The sequence below is a fragment of the Marmota flaviventris genome, chromosome 1 (genome assembly GCF_047511675.1).
Source record: "Marmota flaviventris isolate mMarFla1 chromosome 1, mMarFla1.hap1, whole genome shotgun sequence".
NCBI lineage: Eukaryota > Metazoa > Chordata > Mammalia > Rodentia > Sciuridae > Marmota > Marmota flaviventris.
Window position 1 is genome coordinate 54,564,467 of NC_092498.1, and position 23,624 is coordinate 54,588,090.

General features: G+C 38.6%; 2 protein-coding genes and 1 pseudogene across 2 annotated transcripts in view; 2 read left to right on the forward strand and 1 right to left on the reverse strand.

Annotated features, from left to right (window-relative positions):
• Positions 1–1,266: 1,266 nt before the first annotated feature.
• Rbm28 (RNA binding motif protein 28) overlaps positions 1,267–23,624 on the reverse strand; it is a 30,496-nt gene continuing 8,138 nt past the window's right edge. Inside the window, exons 9-19 of the mRNA XM_027926501.2 lie at positions 21,984–22,056; positions 19,250–19,359; positions 13,971–14,044; positions 13,050–13,185; positions 11,552–11,616; positions 9,637–9,795; positions 7,636–7,785; positions 7,233–7,307; positions 4,768–5,024; positions 4,055–4,154; positions 1,267–1,775 (exon numbers count right to left, since the gene is read on the reverse strand). Of these exons, the coding sequence (XP_027782302.2) occupies positions 1,641–1,775; positions 4,055–4,154; positions 4,768–5,024; positions 7,233–7,307; positions 7,636–7,785; positions 9,637–9,795; positions 11,552–11,616; positions 13,050–13,185; positions 13,971–14,044; positions 19,250–19,359; positions 21,984–22,056 (1,334 nt within the window). The 3' untranslated portion in view covers positions 1,267–1,640. The remainder of the gene's footprint in view (positions 1,776–4,054; positions 4,155–4,767; positions 5,025–7,232; positions 7,308–7,635; positions 7,786–9,636; positions 9,796–11,551; positions 11,617–13,049; positions 13,186–13,970; positions 14,045–19,249; positions 19,360–21,983; positions 22,057–23,624) is intronic.
• On the forward strand, positions 3,241–3,529 carry LOC114085327 (large ribosomal subunit protein eL37 pseudogene; annotated as a pseudogene).
• On the forward strand, positions 17,292–18,156 carry LOC114085194 (ras GTPase-activating protein 2-like). The gene has a single exon (XM_027926289.2). The coding sequence runs from the start codon at positions 17,374–17,376 to the stop codon at positions 18,154–18,156; it is 783 nt and encodes a 260-aa protein (XP_027782090.2). The 5' UTR covers positions 17,292–17,373.

A 23,624-nucleotide genomic window follows, 5' to 3' on the forward strand; every position in this document is an offset into this window, starting at 1 on the left:
ATCTCCATTTACCCATGACCAGCTTCAACAACAATTAACTCAAGACCATTTCTGCTTCCATGTGGCATTCTGGTTTCTTTCACCTACTTGGTCATTACATTTGTCCTGCATGTGTGAACTGGCCAGCTCAGAGTACTAGCAGCTCCTTCACCTGAGACCTTACATGTTTACTATTAAGACAGCCCAATGGTCCCTTTGCACATGTCAGGGCCAGACTGCTGCTTTCTAACATGAATTCAATTGACTCCCACCCTCTCACCAGAAGTTATGCAATGGGATTTTAGACCCCAGCTCAGTTTGTCTCCAGTGATTTTCATCTTTCAGACTCAGCCCACTACTCATGCCATCAGGATCCTTGTGGACCTTGACTCTAATATTTCAGCCCCTAGCCCCTACCCTTTCTTTAGAAAAGAGAGAGAAGGAATATGAATATTATAAGAATGAAATAGAGGGCTGGGGATGTGGCTCAAGCAGTAGCACACTCGCCTGGCATGCGCGGGGCACTGTGTTTGATCCTCAGCACCACATAAAATAAAATAAAGATGTTGTGTCCACCAAAAACTGAAAAATAAATATTAAAAAATTCTCTCTCTCTCTCTTAAAAAAAAAATGAAATAGAGGGGCCGGAGTTGTAGCTCAGTGGTAGAGCGCTTACCTCACACGTGTGAGGCACTGGGTTCAATTCTCAGCACCATATAAAAATAAGTAAATAAAATAAAGGTCCATCAACAACTAAAAATTTTTTTTAAAAATTAAGAATGAAGGAAGAATTTAGAGCAGCAAAGGATCAGAGAAAATAGTTAGTTAAACCCTTATTCTACAGGTGAAGAAACTAAGACCCCCAAAGAATCCACAGGGTGATGGTACTTAGCCTTAGAGGGACCTGGGCTTCATGTTCACTGTTTTTTCTACCACAGCTACTAGCTCTGAGTCCCCAGCAAGAGCTTCATGACAGAAATGCAGGTCATCACTGGCCAGGCGAATGTCTCTAGCCACAGCAAACTGATCTCTAATCAGCTATCAGCCATTACCCTTTCATAATAGTAGACACTTAGCAGGTGCTGCTCTGTGCCTGGCCCATTGCCCTCAACTGCTTTCCAATTCAAGTGTCTCCACCTTGCATTGATTATATCAACAATTTTATTTTTTTCTGCTTTTACTTAGTCAACTCCTACAGCATACAGTTCTATAGAGCTGAACTAGTTAGGAATGTCAAAATGTTAATAAATAATAAAGGATTTAATATTAGAAATGAGACATAGTCTGTTTTTCAAAGAATCACACAATATTTCATTTAGAGGATGTTAACAAATTATACATTTTAAAAACTCAGTGCTCCAGAATGCTTTTTTACAATTGATTCCATTTGAGAAACAGAATAAAAATGGACAATAATAGACACAACTTCACACAATAATCTGGCTAATATTGCAAGAACCATCATGATGTTTTTCAGATATTTCTTTGTGGCTAACTAGCCACATACTGGAGGATGAACCAAAGTTCAGATGTGCACAGTCCAGGGAGCCTCCTAACAGAGTGGGTGCTCTCAGGGATCTTCTTTCCCTCAGTGAAAGACATGGGTTAAGAGCTTTACCAGAAAGTACATGCCTGACTTCTTACCCAGTCTGCTAGCAGCATCAACTGTCAAACCATTTGCTCCTCTTTGCAAGAGGTGCTCCTGTAGAAGGTCCCAATAATTTCCGCTTATACTGTTCGACCAACTGGTTGAAGTGGACTTCTGTCTTATTTTCCTTAGCTTTTTTCCTAGGTACCTACAAAGTAAAGGAAAGAAGACATAAGATAATCAGTTTCAAACACTAAATATCACCTTACCTTTAAGTCAACGAAGAGAGAAAATAAGGAGCTATAGAGATCACACCCCTCCAAGAAGAGATAGACCTTCAGAGAGAGAGACCCTTAAAGAGAAAAGCTCAAAAGGAATCATCCATTGGTCCATCCATCAGAGCAACAGCACATGGGAGCAGAGCTTGCTGAAAGTCTTGGAGCCTCTCCCATTCTAGCTCCCATTCACTCACTTTAACCTCAACACAGTCCAGAGTATGGACATTCTTGCTTGCTCCAGTCCTCACCAAGAATACCACTTGGGCTGGAGTTGTGGCTCAGTGGTAAAGTGCCTGCCTCGTATGTGTGGGGCACTGGGTTTGATTCTCAACACCACATATAAATAAATAAGTAAAATAAAGATCCATCAACAACTAAAAAAAATATATTAAAAAAAAAAAAGAATATACCACTTAAGGGATTTCAGAAATGGATCTCTAATATCATGTGATATAGCCATAAATTTCCCAGAAACAGATTTCTTAGGTAGGATGAGAAATTAATGCTTCCTTTAACCTTAAAAGAAATGGAATAGGGAAGGTAGAAAAAAATTTGACCTCAAATGTTCAAGAACACAGGATAAGTATTTTCTACTAAAAGGAACTAGGGCTCCTTAGAAAAATGGCTAATGCCAGGACTAGGAAAAAGCATATAAGACAGATAAGGTCATGTCAGATGGACTCAGAAGCCAATCTGAAGGGGCTTCTTTTGGCCTATGATAGGACAAGCATGATAATAGCACTGGACTGAAACACATCAAATATATGGAAACCAAGAATTCCAAAATACTAAAAAATTCTTATTGGTTGCCATAGGAAGTTGGTAGGGCAACAGCTTCTTACTCTGCAAACCAATACACAGAGAAAATTAAAAAGTGAGCAGTTACCTTGCCTTTCTCATACAAACGGTATTTGGTGGTAACCCCCCAATTTTTTTGCCTACAATTTGCAATGCAAAAAGGTTGAATGAACTATAAAATCACTTTTCTGCAACCCATAATGAAATAATGGGTCTAAATAGCACTCAGCAATGATTGCTAAAACCATAGATAAAAGGTTGGTGGGAGGGCTGGGAATGTGGCTCAAGTGGTAGTGCACTCGCCTAGCATGCGTGAGGCACTGGGTTCGATTCTCAGCACCACATAATGTAAAATAAAGATACTGTGTCCACCTAAAAAAACTAAACAAAAATATTTTTTTTTAAAAAAAAAAGGTTAGTGGGAAACTTCCTAAATCGAGGTAGATAATTTTTACATTACTGACCAATATCCACATCACTAAAAAGGAGCAACCAAGTATGATGTCTGTGATGCAAGGAAGCATACAGCACCATCCATGAAATACACTTGTCAAGAAAACTGAACTTGAGCTCTTTGGTTTCCGCAGCAGAAGGGAGATGACAAAGGGAATGTCATCATTTGGCAAGGGCAATAATACACACATTGTGCCACCACTGGAGCTCTAAGGCCTACCACCTTTAGAAGTCAACCTGTTGCAAATGTGGCTACCCTGCCAAGAGCTAGAGAAAGTATAACTGGCGTGCCAAGACCAAAAGATAAAACAGCACCAGGACTGGTCTAATGAGGCACCTAAGAATTTTATACCACAGATTCAGGCATGGATTCTGTGAAGGAACAACTCCTAAACCCAAGAGGTCAACTGTTGTAGCATCCAGTTCATTTTGAGAATTTCAACAATTAACCATCCAATAAATGTTCTGGTTTTTAAAAGAGAAAAAAAGAAAACTGAATTTGAGCTGCTATTCCTATCAATTGAAAGGCAATATGTGGTGTCATAGGGACAAGTTCAGTGATATCACAAAGTGGCTAAACTCAAAATCAATTATATTTTAGGGCAAATGACCTAAAAAAATTAACAGCATGGAAAAAAAGGGGCATGGAAAGAAAGAGGGCTACTATAGAATAAAAGAAGACTGAAGAAATACAAAACCCAAAGGTAATATATGAACTTTGATGGATCCTGACCAAGGCTATCCAAGCATTAAAAAATATTTTTGAGACAATTAGGGAAATTTTGATATGGGCTATGCATTAAATGATATTAAGAAGTTTTTATTAATTTCAGTAGATGTGACAGTGCTGTAGTCCTATGCAATTGCAATCCAGAATACATTTGCTCAACTAACCCAGGTATGAGAGTGCTGCCAGCCTGGGAGACTCACCATAAAGTATGTACCCTGAAGAACTCACCTGCTTGGAAGATAACTGCTTTTTCTCTTGCTTCCACTGGTTTTTCTGAGTCTTTGGCTTCTTGGGAGGGAGGGACTTCACTTTACCTTTGTCCCGCAACCTGAAATAAGACGTCCAATTAAATATCACCCTGAGTCTTTCCTCTAATTGGTATTCCTGGGCTCTCTTGAGTCCCAGAGATAAATTCCTTTTTTATTCAAACTCTTTCTAGGCCCAGGATAAGTTGAGTCACTCTAAAATGGGATTCTGGAACAGATGATCCTAAGGATCAACATTTGTGTACTTATCAGGTTTTGTTGTTGTTTAAATCATGGGAATGACAAAGACCTTCATTACTTACTAAATATTTTATAAAAATCTACATTTACACATAGCACTAATCTGGCACCCCAAACAGAAGTTACAGGTGAGCTTCAAGTATATGGCGTCAGCTGACAGAACTAGCCATCTGGACAGGAGGAAGCTCTTCAAAAGAGAAAAATGGCATAAAAGCCTGCCCTGGAAGGCTCCTCTGAGGCTCCCTCTGCCATTTGATCCAAGAGTAACTTCTCTGCTGGTGTAGAAAAACTTGTGTGTTAATCCCATGTGGAACCAGCACAGCACTAAAAATCCCTTTCATCCAATCCAAATAAATGCCACAGAAGGGAAAAGAGCTGCACAAAAACAAATGTGCCCAGAGTTGCCCTGTTCCATGCCACCCTCCTGCATCTCACCTAATTTTGGGGCCTCGGTGTGAGGGAAGCACCAGGACCTTTCTTCTCTTCTTTCCATCAGGCAGCTCCACCTGCTCCACTTCAGCCTTGGTCTGGAACCCTGTCCATGAGGTAGAGCCTGACTTTCCCTTCTGGGCTGGGGGTTTCTTGCTTTGTTCCTGTGTGTGAGTCTGGGCTGCCTTCTGTTGCTTGTCTTTTCCAGGCTCTTTTGGCTCCTTTTGGGGCTTATTGGTTGCAGGCTTCAAACTCATTTTTTGCTGCATAAAACAAGAAACTGCCGTCTGGTTTCTGGATAAGGTTTGTTTGCTGGAAATACTCAGCAGAAGTGGAGCTTTATGTGAGTTTGGTGAAAGAAGGGGAATTCTTTCCCCACACGGTTGGAGACTATAGAAAAATAAATACAAGCAGTTCACAAGCCCTACTATAGTAACAGATAGTTACTGGGTGGGGGACACAAAACAACCATTACCCTTCCCATAACACAGAAACAGGCATAGAGTAACTTGCCCAAGACTCAAAAGCCAGTAATGAGGGATAAGTACAAAATGGGTAACACACATGAAAGAGGAATACCAAGAGAAGAAAGCAAGCAACAAAAGAAATATTTAAAGTAGTAAAGGCTAAGGATTTTTAAAAAGTAATAACAGACATAAAACCACATATAGGAGCTAAGAAAAAAAACAAATACCCCAAAACCCATACCTAGGCATATCATAGTCAAATTGTAAAAAACTGAGGACAAGACCTTGAAAGAAACAAAAAGAAAAAAATCTTATCTCTAGAGGAATAAGGGTAGATTACACTAAACACTGAATTTCTCTCCAGAAATCATGTAAATAAGAAAAGAGTAAAGTGGGGTATTCAAAATTCTGAGGGAAAATAATCACCAACCTAGAATTATGTATCCAACAAAATAATCTTTAGAAGTGAAGGAGAAATAAAGACTTTCTGAGGAAATTTGTTACCGGGAGATCTACCTTGTAAGAAACGCTAAACAAATTTCTTCAGAGAGAAGGAAAATGACACAAGTCAGAAATTCAGATCTAGATAAAGGAAGAGCATTAGAGAAGACATAAAGGAAGTGAAGAAAAAAAAAAAAGATGCTATGGCTTCAAAGGAAGACATAAGGAATGTTACAGATTTATTTGTAATTAAGTCAAAGAAAAAGAAGATTCAAGAAAAATAATGTAACAATAGGAGTTTGCTATTATGCCCTTTCACCTTAAAATGTCCAGATAGGTACAGTTACAACCAACACTGATTATATGCCAGTCTATTTCTAAATAGTGAAGCTATAGATATAACAAAACAAATGGAGATTAGAGACACATACACAAATAAAGCAAAGTAAAAAACAAAGTCATTTAAGAAAGTTAAAGTAATGAAGACTTATCTGAGAGGTGGAAAAACATAACTCATTTGATCTGAATATGGAAATAAAAAGTATCTGTTTTGAGTTAAGGTTGAAAGGGGCATTTTTACACAGAAGGAGTAGTATGTACATAAGGGCAAAGAACAATGTGAAAAAACAAAGCCAGCAGCTTAAGAGTCACTAATCAAGCAATGGCTAAAGGCATTAAATAATTCTATCATGTGTAATAACAAAATTAACCTGAACAATAGCCAGATCCCAAGTTCTCCAACCCAGAGTCACTGTCTTAACCACTAAAATTGCTCATCTCTTAGTCATGCTCTTGGTAGAACCACAAAGACTATGAATATTCACTATACATACAAGTTAAGGTATGATACTGATAAGAGCTATAAGAGGAAGATGGGCAGGAAAATGACAATGCAGTAAGGTAGGCAATGACAAGTGTCATCTCATTTAATCCTCACAGCCAAGTGAGGCAGATATTGTCAACCCATTTTACAAAATGAGATTCTGAGTGATAATAACTTTCCAAGGAATATATAGCAAGAAAGAAGCAAAACTAGAGTTTGAACACAAGTTCAAACTTCCCAAAATCTCTATTTTCCATTTACCATGCTAGATTAAAAACAGTTCTAAAGAGACTGGGGTATAGCTCAGTTAGTAGAGTACTTGCCTCACATGCACAAGGCCCTGGGTTCAATCCCTAGCACCACAAAAAAAAAAAAAAAAAGTTCTAAAACTAGCAGGCATCATGTTTCTGGAGCTACCTAAGAAAAAAGAATTCTAGAAGGGACACTGAAACCTACATTAATGTAAAACCATAACAACATCCATTACATTTGACATGTCCCACACAAACCTATACACAAACTATTGACTGCTTCCTCCATCCTCCCTTTATCTATGGAGCTATCACAAGACAGCCAGCAGAGGAGAAAATGGCCTAAAGAGCCTTAGGGAATTGAAAGTAAAGGGTGAATAACCTTAATTGGGCTGAGAATTGCTCTAAGGGAGCAGAAGCACAAACTGAAGAAATTTTAAGTTTAAATAACTATGTCCTTATAAAAAATATTAAGTTTTTTTTTTTTACCAGACTGCGCTGGATCCTTAGTTCCTTTATTTTAAGTTTCCTTCGATCTTCCAAAGAGAACTCCACTATTGGTCTCTGTGACAGAAAGAGACAAGAACAACATTCATTAAACTTTTTTGGGGGGTGGGGTGGGTAGAGTGGGGTGCTGGGGATTGAACCCAGTGCAAATTTAGACTTTGATCTGTGAGTAAGTACCTACCCCCACAAACCAGAGATTACTACTCACTAGCTCTACTTAAAGGTAAGGAGCCAGTCTGCAAGCAGTCTATCCATTTTAGAGCTCCTTATAATCATTTTACCACCTGGAATAACCACTCATATCTCCTCCTCCACCCCATCCACTAGCTATTCTTTTCCACAGGTGGCTCCAAGGAAACAAGTCTCTCTGAAGGATGAGGCTTACCTTTTGAGTCCCAAAGATTTCTGGATTGTTGTTGATGTGGCGGAGGGCTCTCAGAGCATGCTCGTGCTCCTGGAACTCTGCAAAGGCATAGCCCAGGGACTGGCCCTTTGTTTTTCCATGAACTCCTTTAAGGTCTCGCATCACTCTACACTATGAGTAGAATGAGAAAAAGAAACAGCAATTACTTAATGATAAGCCTTGCCTGACATAAACTGCTTTAACAAAATCAATAAGAAATGAGCTTATGGCCTGGGAATATGGATCAGTACAGTGCTTGTTTAGCATGAAGGCAGAGTTCAATCCCCAGCAAAACACACAAAAAAGAAGAAAATCAGTTTATAAAAAAAGAATCTTCATTTATGCTACCATCATAAAAAACATACTAAAATAATATTTCTAAGTGTCCATCTAATTAGAATACACCCACTGAGAGCAGATTATTTTCCTGTTTACTAAGAATTTATAGACATCAACACAGACCCATAAATAAGCACATAAATACAATAAAACTTGCCAAGGCAAGTTTATAGCAGTTAACTATTCACAATATATACAAGCTGAGAGGCATATGGCACTCTACACTGTATAACAATTTATCACTGTGGATGGAAAACTGTCCATAGATCTCATCACTAAAGCAAGGCCCAGGAAGGGACTTATTGAAAGAAGGAGGGAAGGCCAGTGGCTTTGGGAGAGAAAGATATTTCTGGTATGAGAGCGAGCCTTCCAACTTCTAGACTCAGAAATACAGAAAGAAGTTTCAGCTCTCTGCTCAAAATCAGATCCTCTTTTTTCCCCAAATTCTTAAGCAAGATGTGGTAAGTACTGGACCACTGAGGTATGGTAGGATATAATGAGAAAACTGACCATTTATATTCAATTACTCCTGAAAGCTGTCATTCCCTTAAAACGGAGAAGTCTAAGTACTGGGAACACATGGAGTCTATATTTGATTTTTGTTCAGTATCCACTGTGTGTCTAGATACTATTGTGTGCACCAGTGGGGAATCAAGAGAAGTATACAATGAGTTCCTGTCCTCAAGATGCTTAATGTCTTACTGAATCACTATACTTATATAAACCAAAAAATAAAGAGAAAAATCCAATATAATGCACACATTATAGAATACAGAGATTTTGCTACATTCTCACAGGTTTTAAATAGATAGACACTAAGTATTGTGGAAGTTGATGAGAGGTTACTGGCATGGACCCTAAGCCAGTAACACTTCTAGCAGTTTTACTAGGAATGTTGGTGAGATATATGCTGATATATTCACACTTTCTCACATCATTTCCTAATATCAACATATACATTTTAAAGAGGATTTCAGTGCTTAAAACAGTTTATGGTGATAAAACAGAGCAAAGCAGACCCCAAATATTGGCCGTGGTACTTTTAACATAAATACTAATGAAAAATTATTATGTGCTATACCAAGGATTGGGGATAATAACAGTAGCTCTCGAAGAGTTCAGTCTGGTTTTTCAGGCCAGTGTTAACAGTAAGTCCTATGAAAGAGACACAGAGGAGAGGATTCAGCACTCATGTGGAGTTGAACCAAGACCTAGTATGAACTATTGAAGACATGCATGGCCCCTCTGCTCAACATGGGGTACTAAGGGCTCTTTCCATTGAGTAAGACCCTAATTAGAAATAAAATGCTCTTCTAAAGAGCAAAGCACAAAAATTATTTTCTATGCAAGAAAATTCACAATACAGCACCCAGTATAATGCTGAATACATAGCAGGCATTTAATAAATGCTTGCTAAATTAATTCACGAGGATAGAGACTTCCTCACATTCTGCTGTAATTTGGTCAGATGGAAGACAGTTCTCATAAGACAGACAAAACGAAAATGACTGCTGAATCCAGTGTTACATGCTGACACTGTGTTAAAAAGAAAATCTGTTAATATGTCAGAATCCTAGCCAGAAATACACAGTTAATAAACCCAGGATGAGAATGGAAGTTCTGAATGCATGGGGCAACTCTCACCTCCTTGATGCGCACCCCCTTCTCCCCTCTAGTGGCATTCAGCAGCAGTTTCCTGAGCCATTTGTCATCCACAGCCTTTGGGAGATTGTGCAGGCAAAGCCTGGTCCGGGAAACAAAGATATTCTGGTCCTTGAGTTTCTGATGTTTCAGTAGTTCAAACTAAAAAAATTACAAATTGTTAACAGTAGAACCCATCCTTTAAAAAGGCAGACATAAATTCTATAGATGGAAAGAACCATGATCCTCATCCCAAAATCACATATAGAAAAAGAAAGAAAACTAACAACCTTAAAGCCTTTTAATAACCAGCACAAGAAAAGAAAGGTTTAAGGAGGTTAGACAGTGGGTAGGTAGTGGAAAGATCATGGGCTCTGGAATCAGATCTGAACTAGAAAGCTGTCCAACTGCAGAAAAAACATGAAATTTTCAAGACTCAATTTTTCATTCACAAAATGGAACTGCAGATAAAATATAGTCTGTCTCTCAGTACTAACATGAGACCAAAATTAGATTACTTACACACACACATACAAATCCCTGTTTCAAAATATTGCCCAGAGCAAAAAGAATGAATATTGTGGCTAATGTTTATGCCCAGTGCTCATCTACCTACTAACTCAAACTAATTATCTGGAGCTTCCTTCCAAAAAGAAATAGGACTTATTTAAAGCATAGAACAGTGTCTTGACTCAACTCTGCCACCCTGAGGCAAAGACACATCCATGACCACAAAATCAAATTCCGCTCTAGAGGCAATTCCCTCAACTACACTGCCAGAAACAGCGGTTCCCTGGGTGACCTGCCTAAGAAACAAAATGAAGGATGACATTCTTCTGCTAATTTGTTTTTTTTTAAACTAGGTTAATAGGATAAAAAGCTCTCGGTTAATTTTTTTTCTCTTTTATCAAGTCTTCTCAGTCCTGCTGCTCCTTGTTTGGTAAAGGTATATACAAGTTGCAAAATAAACAAATACTCTGAAAATGAATACTAAAGGGACATCTGAAGAGGCTATCATGTCTAAGTTCAACAGACTATTTTTCTCCCAGGAAAAGCTGTGCCTGCTGTGAATTTATAATTACTACACATAATCCAGTGAACTTTTCACTGGATTTAGAGGTAATTTTCAAAATTAGCTCTAAAATTCAATATGTCATTATTGCATTTTAGTCAGAAAAGGGCACACCATGTTCCCTCAAATACCAAGATTTCTTGATGTTCACTACAAAAGAAACTGAACACTAGTATAAAACCTGTGCACACTGAAAAAAAGAAACAATGTTTCTGGTTGTCATTATATCCTTACCTCTGTTCATTATTTCCCAAACTTTAAGGTCTCACTCACAGTTAATGCTGTTAACGGTTATGCTTTTTCTTGGGGGGGAGGCAGTTTATAGGAGATTGAACCTAGAGGCTCTGAACCACATCCCCAGCCCTTTTTTGAGATGCTAAATTGCTAGGGCTGGCCTTGAACTTGTGATCCTCCTGCCTTAGCCTCAGGAGCTGCTGGAATGACAGGCATGTGCCATAACATCAGCTATCAGTTAACAGTGGAAACTCCTATAATATAGAATTTTACTACAACAATTTTATAAACTGGAGTTATCACCCCTTCCCCAATGACATCTTAGCTGCTCCTTTCAAACCCACATCTTCCCCCTATCCTAATACTCTAACCTATATAGCTCTTCCTTTCTGATGCTACTCTACATTTACAATTATACATAGTCCTAGCCTTTACATGTCTACTGCATGATCCAGCAGTGAACTTCTTAGCAGATGCTTACTGATGAAAAACTAGGAAAACAAAAATAAGATTCAGTTATTATAATGGCATATAATACTGCATCTAATAATTGTTTTTGACCGACTTTAAACCATGGAGCCTTAAAAGTAGGCTGGTGCCTAATTTGCTTACCCGTTCTCGTTTGGCCATATCAGCAGCACTCACACCCTCGGCTGCCTTCGTCCCAGCACGGATCACTGCAGAAAGAGGAAAAAAGGCCAAGATATCACCAAGGGAATTTTCACTGAGCAACAGGAGGAATGTGATTTGAATGATGCAAACTCTGTACAGGGCCCAGAGGACTGTGCTGGCCAGAACATGTTATCATTTGGTCAGGTCCAAAAATAGGCTACAGGGCTAAGTTCTGGACTTAGAGCTACTCTTAAAGACTAAAACTCTCAATATTTTGTGACTTTGTTCTCTTCCTTTTCTCCCTTCAAAGAAGTTTCATATATAGGCACAATGCTAACCGAAAAACCTGGAGAAAGTTCTGAAAATAAGTACAATGTAAGGATTATGAATGTACCACCTATAACCAGCCCCTTAAACTTAGCTGCCTCTCATGTACCAGGGGCCATCACTCAGCACTGAGATAAGTCAGACTAGAGAACACATCCGTTGTTATAGAGGTCTAGGATCAAAGGCTACTAGTTGAGACTATGCAGGAAGCAGGCTGATAAATACCATGTGACCTAGAAAAAAGGATTTTTTTTAACTTATGCTAATTTCTGGTTACCTTCCTGATATTAAGGAAAGGTACTAGATGCCCACTTTAAATCCATGAATAATTCAAAAGAGCAATTAGTCATAATTTTCAACGCCTTCAGAACACCTCTTGTTAAAAATGATGATAAGGGGGGCTGGGGATGTGGCTCAAGCAGTAGCGCACTAGCCTGGCATGTGCAGGGCGCTGGGTTCGATCCTCAGCACCACATAAAAAAATAAAAAGATGTTGTGTCCAACGAAAACTAAAAAATAAATATTAAAAAAAATTTCTCTCTCTCTCTCAAAAAAAAAAAAAATGATGGCAAGGGGTTAGGGATATAGCTCACTGGCACAGTGCTTGCCTAGCATGTGTAAGACTCAATTCCTGGGTTCAATTCCTAGCATCTAAAAAAATAAAAGAAATGATGTCAAGAATCAAAGATAGTTTTAAGTTTTTCCTCCCTCTTTGCCTTGCCAATCTTCCATCAAGAAAGTCTAAAGGCCAGGCGCAGTGGTGCACATGTATAATCCCAGGCTGAGGCAGGAGGATCGTGAGTTCAAAGCCTGCCTCAGCAAAAGCAAGACACCAAGAAATTCAGTGAGACCCTGTCTCTAAATAAAATACAAAATAGGAGTGGGGATGTGGCTCAATGTTTGAGTATCCCTGAGTTCAATCCCCAGTACAAAAAAAAAAAAAAAAACCAACCGTCTAAAGGCAATCAGGCAGAAAAAAGAATGGGATCAGTTAATTTAAAAATTGGGTGAAGTTTTTCTAACAGAAAGCCACAACTAGTAAGGTGGAATGACAATACAATTAAGAAGAAATTTTTTTTTTAATATGCACCAAAATACAATTGTTGGATTATGTCATGGCATGGAGCCAGCTACTCAGAAGCCTAGTTCACATCTCCTTTCCACTACTCACAGCCTTCTCGGGCCAAGTAGAGGTTCCGGGTTCCAGTTGGCTTCTTCACCTTCTTTGTCTGAAGCTTTGCAGCCTCATCACGGGTCACAGCCAAGTCAACCTTGAGCTGCCGGCCACCCAGCTTAAGGCCACCACCCTGTAACAGATTGTAACCCTCTCTTCAAATACACAACAAGCAGAAACTGAGCACCTGACAAGGAACACCAAGGAAAGGGAATCAGAAAACCCCAATTATATTGTGGAAGTCAAGTCCCAGGATGTTTCATCCCAGCTGTCCACAAGTGGATCCCTGACCCTCATAATATTTAGTATAGCTAAGCAAAAGGTCATGTGTGTACTGAGGGCAGTCACCAGTAAAGGATTTACTTTAGGGGAGATGATTAATTCCAAAGTAGGCCAAAATAGAGTAAAATGATCTGCAATCAGGTTTATTTTTAGTATTCTAAAGAAAGTTAGTAAAATGATAGTAACTAGAAAATATAAGGGATAATGGCAATACAGGATAACTTTATCTCAAAACAATATATACTTGGTTACATAACAGAGAAAAATTCTCAATCATCCACACACTTTCTCAAATATGTATTCCACTTCACAGATTGTCTTAATACCTTCATGTCACATCATGTTATCAGCCTAGGATAGAGGCCACATAGACAGCAATTGATAAACATTAGAGAAATTATTATACCTGTTTCCTTGCCCAAGAAATAGGGATAATATTCCTATTTACCTAATGGGGCTGACACAATGATTAAATAAGGTAATGCATGTAAAGTTCAGTGCCTAACACGCACCAAGTGCTAGTTTATCAGCAGCAGCATCATTAACAAAAATAATGAAACTTTGTGTAAACACCAGATCTTGCCCCTAGGAATCACTCTCTCCTACATTATGGGGTAAAAGAAAAGCTTTCCTTACCTCAGTCTCTGGAGAAGCAGCTGCAAGGCATTTCTGAGCTGCTTCCTGAGTCATGAACTGGGCAAATGCACAACCTGCACAAAGACACAAAATTAAATGAAATCACAAACTCTCATAGCCCACCAGTAAACCAAAGACAATAATGCAAATGGCCACAGCCTGGCACAAAAAGGGAGGAAGAAGTAGAATCCATTTATTAAGTACCAAGAGGCAGTGAAGGTCAAAATCGAATACGAGAGCACACCTACTCCTCTCAATAAAATTTTATTACTCCCTTCATCTTAGAACTTTAGTCTCAACACTTTTCTCCTTAATAATATCCACATAAAATGATAGAGAAATTTCAGGTAAATATTTAACTCGGCTGTACTTACTGAGAGTCTATCAGAGGACTAAAAGATGAAGCAGGAACCACTTAGCCCTGAAATTAATTACATCTCACTGTCTCAGTCACTTGAGAGGAATCAGATCTACCTCCTGGGGTAAAAAAGGCCTCCATAACATGAATATCCCAAGAAACCAGAATCCAGAAGCTCAATTCTTGGTTTATGCTCTAGAATCACCATAAAGTACTTTCACTGGATAGACGAAGGGCCATCAGCCCAAATTTCTACTATTGACATAAAGCAGCTTTTTATAAGCAAAGAAAAAAAAAAGAAAAAGAGATATAGTCTTTATATTTTGTTAGCACTTTTTAAACTTTAAATATTCTCCATATATGAAAACACTCCCATATTTCCTAGAACTACTGGGGCATTATCTTCTGCCTGTGACAGGAATAAATGGTAGCAAACTAACCGAAAGGACACAAATGGCAAGCCAACCCAAGGGTCACCATTCAGTGAGGCTGTCTCTGCCTGCTCCAGACAAGGCTGATTGCTCCTACTTCTGTGTCCCCACCCGCTCCTGTCCTCCACTCATCTCTCTCTTACAGCATTGGTCAGGGGGTATCTTCCCAAACAGTGAATATCTCAGGACTAAGAACCACCACCATAGTGTACAGTATGAATAAATACCCAACAAAATAACAAACACAGTTGGACCTCTGCATCACGAATTCCACATCAGTGGAGTCAACTGACCAAGAAACGAAAATATTTGGGGGGAAAAAATGTCTATACTGAACACAGACTTTTTTGCTTGCCGTTCCCTAAATAATAAAGTTTAACAACTATTCACATTATATTAGGTATTACAACTAAACTATAGATAATTTACAAAATACAGAGGATGCAAATACTACAATATACAGATTGTATGCAAAGACTACATCTTTTTTTTTAGAGAGAGAGAGAACTTTTTCATATTTATTTTTTAGTTTTCAGTGGACACAACATCTTTATTTTATTTTTATGTGGTGCTGAGGAGCGAACCCAGTGCCCCGTGCATGCCAGGCGAGCACGCTACTACTTGAGCCACATCCCCAGCCCCAACGTCATTTTTTTAATAAGAAACTTAAGTAGCTACAGATTCTGGTATACGCCATGGTCCTAGAACTAATCCCCCATTGGTACTATAGAACAAGTATAATAAAAGAAAGAAATACAGAGGGAAAGATTTCTAACAGGCATATTACCTAACCAACCAATTTAAAGAAAATGAGTATTTTCTCTCTCTCTCTCTCACTTAACCACTGGCCACATCATCAGCCACCCCCACCCTTTTTTAAAATTTTGAGACAGAGTCTCATTAAGTTGCTCAGGGCCTTGCTAAGTTGCTGAAGCTGGCTTTGAATGTGCAATCCTCAGCATCCCAAGCCACTGGGATTACAAGTGTGTGTCACTACACCTGACAGTACTTCTCTTTTTTTTTTAATTTTTTTATAGTTATAGATAGAATGCCTTTACTTTACGTTTATTTTTATGTGGTGCTAAGGATCGAAGTCAGTACCTCACACATGGTAGGCAAGCACTATGCCACTGAGCTATAGACCCAGCCTAGTACTTCTCCCTTAATAAGGATTTTATCATTAAAATTTCCAGGGTCAGTACTGGGTTCAGTCTTAACATTTCAGATAATATTTACAGATAATATTTAGCTCTTCTAGACAATGAAATGGCATGCTGAGGGGGATACACTGCAGGAGGAGCACAAGTTTGCCTGAGTAGGCAAAATAGATGTCAGAAAAATTTAATATGAGTTAGGAAAAGATAATACATTAAGAAAAAAAATTAAAATTATGCTTTTAAGATCATTAATTCTGTTAACTTTAATAGCCCATGCCGCAGTCTGGCTGGGCACAAAATAACTGAGCAGCCACAAAGCCTTGTAGTTTCAAAACAGGAACTCCTTTATTCTCCGCACTCCTGAGAACACCATGCACACGGCCTTCTCCCAGGACACACCACACCAACCAGAAATCCCTCCTCCGGCACTTCCCCAACCAATGGGAACTCTCCCGGGAATCCCCACTCCAAAGTAGCAGGCCAAGGGGGACAGCAGGGGTCTAACATACAATTGAATACACAGCTTAACATAACCATTATCATCTCAATGGCATGCTGGCCTCACCTCTCAACCACACCATTCTGGCAAAAATGCCATGCGTCATTCCACTCGGCTATGGCTCTCAGCATCTCCCCCCTTCTGTTTAATTAAACACCAAGCATGTGGCTTAGGGACCATGTCTGTTAGGCTGTCCAATACTACATATGGTCCTTACCCATCATCGGATGAGCTGACCTCAAGGCGTCAGCCTCCTGTCTTAGGTTGGTACCACTGCAATTGGATCTTACCCATCACTGACTACCGGTCCAGCATACAGCCATACTTGTGGATAGGCCTATGCACCAGTGGGGGGATGAGGTTCTTTGCCTCACCTCTGTTGGCCCCAAATTTGACCTTTGCCAGTGGGGGGGTGAGGTTCTTTGTCTCACCTCTGTTGGCCCCCAAATTTGGCCTTGGTGCCAGTGGGGGGGGGGTGAGGTTCTTTGCCTCACCTCTGTTGGCCCCCAAATTTTAGACCATCACTAGCAGAAGGGAGGAGGATGCAGAACGCCACGACACCAAGCCAAATGACACTAAGCCAAATGACGGCTCCTTTGGAAAAATTGTACCACAGGTGACACCATCAGCAAAGATACTCCAGCACTACCACAATTCACTGCACCAACAGATAGTTCACAATGCATCCTATGTGCTTCCTTCAGAGTACTATGGTCCTTTGAAAACTTTGCTGCTAAAATCACCAGATGTTCAGCCAATATCTGCCTCAGCTGCTTACATTTTGGGTGAAATACGTCGAGATAAAAATGATGCAGTTTTGCCTCTTGTACGATTGCTGCTGAACCATGATAAACTTGTTCCTTTTGTCACAGCAGTGGTGGAATTAAACTTGAAGGATACCCAAGATGCAAACACAATTTTTAGAGAAAACTCTCTGGCTACCCGATGTCTGGATGAGATGATGAAAATAGTGGGAGGGCACTACCTGAAAGTAACCTTAAAATCTACTCTAGATGAGATATGTGAATCCTCAAAATCCTGTGAAATTGATCCTATTAAATTGAAAGAGGGAGATAATGTAGAAAACAATAAGGAAAATCTGCGTTACTATGTAGACAAGTTATTTAGTACAATTGTAAGATCAAGTATGAGCTGCCCCACTGTAATGTGTGATATCTTTTATTCTCTAAGGCAAATGGCTACTCAGAGATTTCCTAATGACCCTCATGTTCAGTACTCTGCAGTGAGCAGCTTTGTATTTCTTCGTTTCTTTGCTGTAGCCGTAGTATCACCTCATACTTTTCATCTGCGACCTCATCATCCAGATGCACAGACAATTAGGACATTAACTCTCATCTCAAAAACCATTCAAACTTTGGGAAGCCGGGGGAGCCTTTCCAAAAGCAATTCAAGTTTCAAAGAGACATTCATGTGTGAATTTTTCAAAATGTTTCAAGAAAAAGGATATATTATAGCAGTTAAAAAGTTCTTGGATGAAATTTCGACTGAAACTAAAGAGTCCAGTGGTACAAGCGAGCCTGTGCACCTGAAAGAAGGTGAAATGAATAAAAGAGCTCAGGGAAGAACTCGAATTGGAAAAAAGAATTTCAAGAAATGGTGGTTCTGCTTAACCAGCAGGGAGCTCACCTACCACAAACAGCCAGGCAAAAATGCCATGCGTCATTCCTACTCGGCTATGGCTCTCAGCACGCCCAAAAGACATATAGTAAATCAAATGTAAACTACATTCTGAAAATATCAACCCAATATACTAGTGCACTCAAGAAGGGGTAAAAGATATTGAATATCATAAAAGTAAAGCAATATCATACCCATATTTGGAATATTCTAAGTAACTCTAGCTGCCCATTTTTAGAAAAACACTGGCAATGAAGAAGGTCCAAGAAGAATAACTGAATATTAGGCAGAAGATACCTAAGTGGTTATTATAGTTGAATCCATTCATTTTACAGATTAAAAGAAAAAAATAAAGCCCACAGTAGTTAAATGATTTGCCCAAAATCACCCAGATTGGATGGGGGTGAGGGGCAGGAATCACGCAACTCATCTGTGCATGGTTGGGATTATATTCCTAATCTCCAGAAAGCTGTTTAGTTCTGACATATTTATATTTCTTTTTCTGAGTAAAAATTTAAAAAATGATAGTCTTATCAATTTGGAAAATAAGATTTAGACTACATATTCTTAATCTATGGATAATTTCTAAAGAGCCCACACCCTTAGAAGTAGCATTTTTCTGGAGGGTTTCTATCTTTTGCTAGATCTCAAAGGAATCCAGTGCTTTAGAAGAACAAATGCAATCCAAGAAGACAAAGATCAGAATGGGCTGAAAATCCTTATTTAACAGTGATATACTACAATAAGAGGTTAACCTTTGGAGCACAACATAATTTCAGGGGAAAAAAAAATCTCAGGCAGCACTCCTGCTACACAGTTTTCTTTCTGATTGTTGCCATACAACAAAGTTTCTCTGTCAGCTTCCATTTCTAACAAAAGAAGGGGGCGCTGTACTTTCAAGCAATGTGGAATGATAAATACCCATGAGATGTTATCATTTTTGAAATTCAAAGGAGAACAACAAATGGAATTCATTACCCTAAAGTAAATAAGCAAGGGCTTAAAAAGCTTATATAAAATTATGGCTGGCAGCACCATTAAAGCTACTGTTTGACATCATGGAAGATAACTTCAGAACATCCCTGGGCTTAAGGAAGCCAGAGGCAGAACAGACTGTGGACACCTCAGAATGGTACACATTATGCCTTCATGTGACCAGTCAACATCCATGGCAATGGCCAGCTGGTGGCAAATACCTTTAGAATGTTCTGTGTCTGGATGCAAGACAATGCGGACATATTTAAGATCTCCAAATTGCTGGAGGAGCTCTCCAAGTTCTTCTTCCTCTGAGTCAAAGGACAGGTTTCTACGAAGACAACCAGAAGGTCACAAGAAAGGTCAATTACAAAGTGAGATCTGTGTTCCACTACAAAGTAAATGAATTAGACATTTATAGGGGGAAAGAGGGAGGGAGAGAAGGAGGGGGCGGGGAGAGAGGAGCAGAGAAGGGGAGAAGGCCTGGGCCCTTGCCTCTAGTGCCTCTCTGGCAGTTTCCTCACTTGTGTGAATGAGAGGCTCAGAGAATTGCTTTTGTCCATGGGGGAAAAAATATGAACACAACTGCTCACAACCACTCTTCCTTGTTCAGAAATAGCACCAATACAGAAGGGGTGGACTCCAATAATCAGGCTTCTGCAATATGACTCTGCCCCTCGGTCCCAAGGGACTTTCTTATATCAATCAGATTCTCTAGCAGAGTATGAAACTTAAATAGACATATACAAAGACTTGAATTCTATTCAAAATAGCAGTATCCCAACCAAGACTTCCAAGGTACTAGAAATCTTCTACAAAGTGATCTAGGTGGTGGTTGCACAAATATATACATGTGAAAATTTTCACTTACTAGTAATGTACTTTACATAACATGTTATACCTATTCCAAAAAAAAAAAACGGCAGTGTTGCTATAATAAAGACCCACAGACGCCAGCAGCAGGGTCCTAGAATTACCCAGATTCTCATCAGCTTCTTGAGGTCCACTCTTTGACAACTTTGATTCTATAAGCCACCCTTGTGTTTATCCCACAAACTCTTTTTCACTCAGGATGGCCAAAATGAGTTTCTCTTACTACAACCAAAGTTTCTCTTACTACAGCAGTCTAATGAGAAAAAGTTCTGTCCCTCTCACCCCAGATTAGACAGTTTTTTCTTCTGTGTTTCTATGAAATCTAGGTTTCTATTAAAATTCTATAAAAGTCAGAAAATCCTTCATAATAACAGAAACAGAAATATAATAAAGTCTACTAGCTAAGTGCAAAAAAATAAATAATTACATGTTTAGCATCTCTAATCCAAATACCAATTAACTTTCTGAGCACTGACATGATGCTCAAAAACTTCTGGACTCTGGATTTTGGACTTTTGGATTAGAGACAGACACTAAACTGGTAAAATGTATGCAAACATTCTAAAATCTGAAAAACTCAAATCTTTTTTAACACTTCTGGTTCTGTGCATTTTAGATGAGGAATACTCAACCTGTACTTATTTCTTCTGATGGAATTACAAATGCTAGAAGATTCTGTTCTCCTAAATTTTGATATACTATAAAGATTCCTCATCTCTCCAGCTATGCACATCCTTCCAGGGTTATGAAAAATAACTCCTAGTAATTACAACAATTTTACTTTGCTTATACTCAATAAATAACCCCATAACTAATTCTAGTTTATGGGATAATCAGATAAATAGAAGTTTTCTATAATAAGATATTTAGAGGATATATCTATATTATTTCCTCTAATTTGCTTCATCATGTATATCCAACCCCTTTACATCCTATTTCACCCCTTTATTTCCCTAAGTTATTAACTAAAACACATACAGAAAAGTAATGGAATCCTTGGTATTGAGGTCACAGGCTTCTGAATGTAACTTTTCGCATTTCTGTAATACAAAATTATTTACATGGAAGTTCCAAATTTTGCAGTTTAAAAAAAATGGAAAAACTATGGAAAGATATAATTGTAACATAAATTACTATTAAGCAAGAAATGGGAAATAGCCTGTTTTGGCCAAACTCATCTTTGTAAAAATATTTATGTGGCATCTGTAGGGATGATTTCCGAGTAGTGATTAAGGTTTAATTTTTTTTTCTACCTGCTCATGTATTTGCCAAATATTCTACAATGAACATATAAGTTACCTATATAACAAAAACAATATTAAAAGACTATACAGGAGAATAAAATACATACTTCTAAAAGTAGACCCAAATGAGCCTAGTGCACTAGAACTAAGGAAAGGACTAGAAGACATGCTTGAGGTGAACTGAAGATATCCTGAACTATAAAAACTTCAATCTACTGTTGGTAGGGCTGAAATAGCAACAACAAATGTGCAATAAGACCAAGTTCTACCCTCATCCCACACCACCACATTTTTTGGAAACAGCATGTCTTACTTATTCTGGACACTGCTTTAAAAGGTAAGGTAGTATGGAGAGAAAAATCATTTGTGACAAGTGTGTCACCCCAGTACTCCCTCTAAAACAAAGGCCAGAACCAAGATGTTCCTAACAGTTGAGATGCTAATTTGTTCCAAATAATGCCACCCAAATTACAAAGAATGAAATCTAAAGAGGACAAAATATCTGGACCCCTGTCACTCCTTACTTTCTGCTTTTTAGTTCTGATTCTCCTGTATGTCCCATTGTTTGGTACATTCCCAGAATCAGATGTGATGTGCTAATGATCTAACAGCATGTAACTTTCTGGGCTTGGTAACATGAATATGCCCAAAGGAAGCAAGCACAGGAGGGAGCAGGATGGGAGGGGAAGATGGGATGGAGGGGAAAGAAGAAAGAGAGGTAAAAAGAAGAAGTGGGGAGAAGAGTTGGGTAAGTGGGAGAAGAGAGAGGGAAAAAAAAAGGAAGAAAGGAAATCTGTCAAGGCAATGAAAACAACAGTTCTCTAGGTAGAAAGCATACCTGATAAAAACAGTTTTGCCTTCACTCACATCAGAGGGTAATTTTCTCTTCTTTTTCTTTGAGACGTGTATATCTAAGGTAAAAAGAAAAATGAGTAGTGATTAAGGTTTAATTTTAAAAGACTATACAGGTGCAAGCCATATAACAAAGGGCTAACTTCTTAAATATGTAAAGATCTTGAATAAATTAATAAAAAAAATTTAAAGGTGAACAAAAGATATGCAGCTAAATATATGAAAAGATGCTCAAACTCAAAATTAAGGAAAAATATAGCAAAGGGGCAGGAATGTAGCTCAATGGTAGAGCATGTGTTTAGCATGTACAAGGCCCTGGGTTTAATCTCCAACACAAGAAAAGAGAAGAGAAACTGCACAAGAAATGAAAGACTACTTTCACCCACAGATTAGCAAAATCAAAAAGACATGGAATCCAATGTAGTGCAGATGTGAGAAAAATACATTCCTATATAAGGCTGTGATAATGTACATTTTCTGGAAATATAAAACATGGAGGATCTTTTTCTTTTTTTAAATAATTTTTAGATGTTGATGTACCTTTATTATTTATTTATTTATATGTGGTGCTGAGGATAGAACTCAGTGCCTCACACATGCTAGGCAAGTGCTCTGCCAGTGAGCCACAACCCCAGTCCCAAACATGTAGGATCTTTAAGGAGAAAACATACACATAAACATATTATATTTTGTGTGTGTGTGTGTGTGAGAGAGAGAATGTCTGTGTTTTTGCTTATAACTATGTTACAATGTTCTCTAGATCCATTAGAAACGTAACACTGGTTGTCTCTGGGGGTGTGCCCTGAGAGTCTGGGGATCTAGATATAAGGGATATTCAATACTTATTTTGAAGAATAAACATATATACTTGTGTGTACACAGGAAATTTCCAGACAATTATACAAGAAACAACAGTTGTTACTTTGGGGAATTATTAGGAGGACTGTTGAAGAACTTTACTTTCCACATTACACTCTTCTATACTGTATTTTCTGGCTTGCTCTCATTATCATAGATTAGTCCTGTAAGTTTTTCAGGTGATAGAATGGTCAGAGACAGCTGAATCTGGTATGTAGGACGCAGAGTCTCATGGTCCTTTCAGTATAAAAGCTTCAATTCTAAAGTGGCTACCATTCCAACCTCATAGAAAATCTTGTTTCCTCTGATTTCTCATATGCTCAAACCAATATGGAAGTCACAGAGCTGAATAAAAATGTCCAACTAGACAAGCCAAAGGTCCAGTTCTTGGTCATTTCTTTTTCTATAATGACTTGCCTTCCTCAATAAATGAGTTAACTCTCAATCAAGGTAGCAATAGGGATTTGTAACAGTTTTACAAAATGCTTGCAGAGGTCCTTAACATGAACTGAACTGTGTCCCTCCAAAATTCATACACTGAAGCCCTAATACCCAATGTGATTGTATTGGGAAATAGGGACTTTGGGGAGTTAATTAAAGCTAAGTGAGGACATTCAATAGGTTTAGTGTCCTTATAAGAAGTGGAAGAAAGACCAGAACTCATTTTCTCTCTCCCCACATTGAAGCACACAGGGAAAGGCTATATGAGGCCACAGTGAGACGGCAGCACTTTACAAGCCAGGAAGAGAACCTCTCCAGGAACTAAATC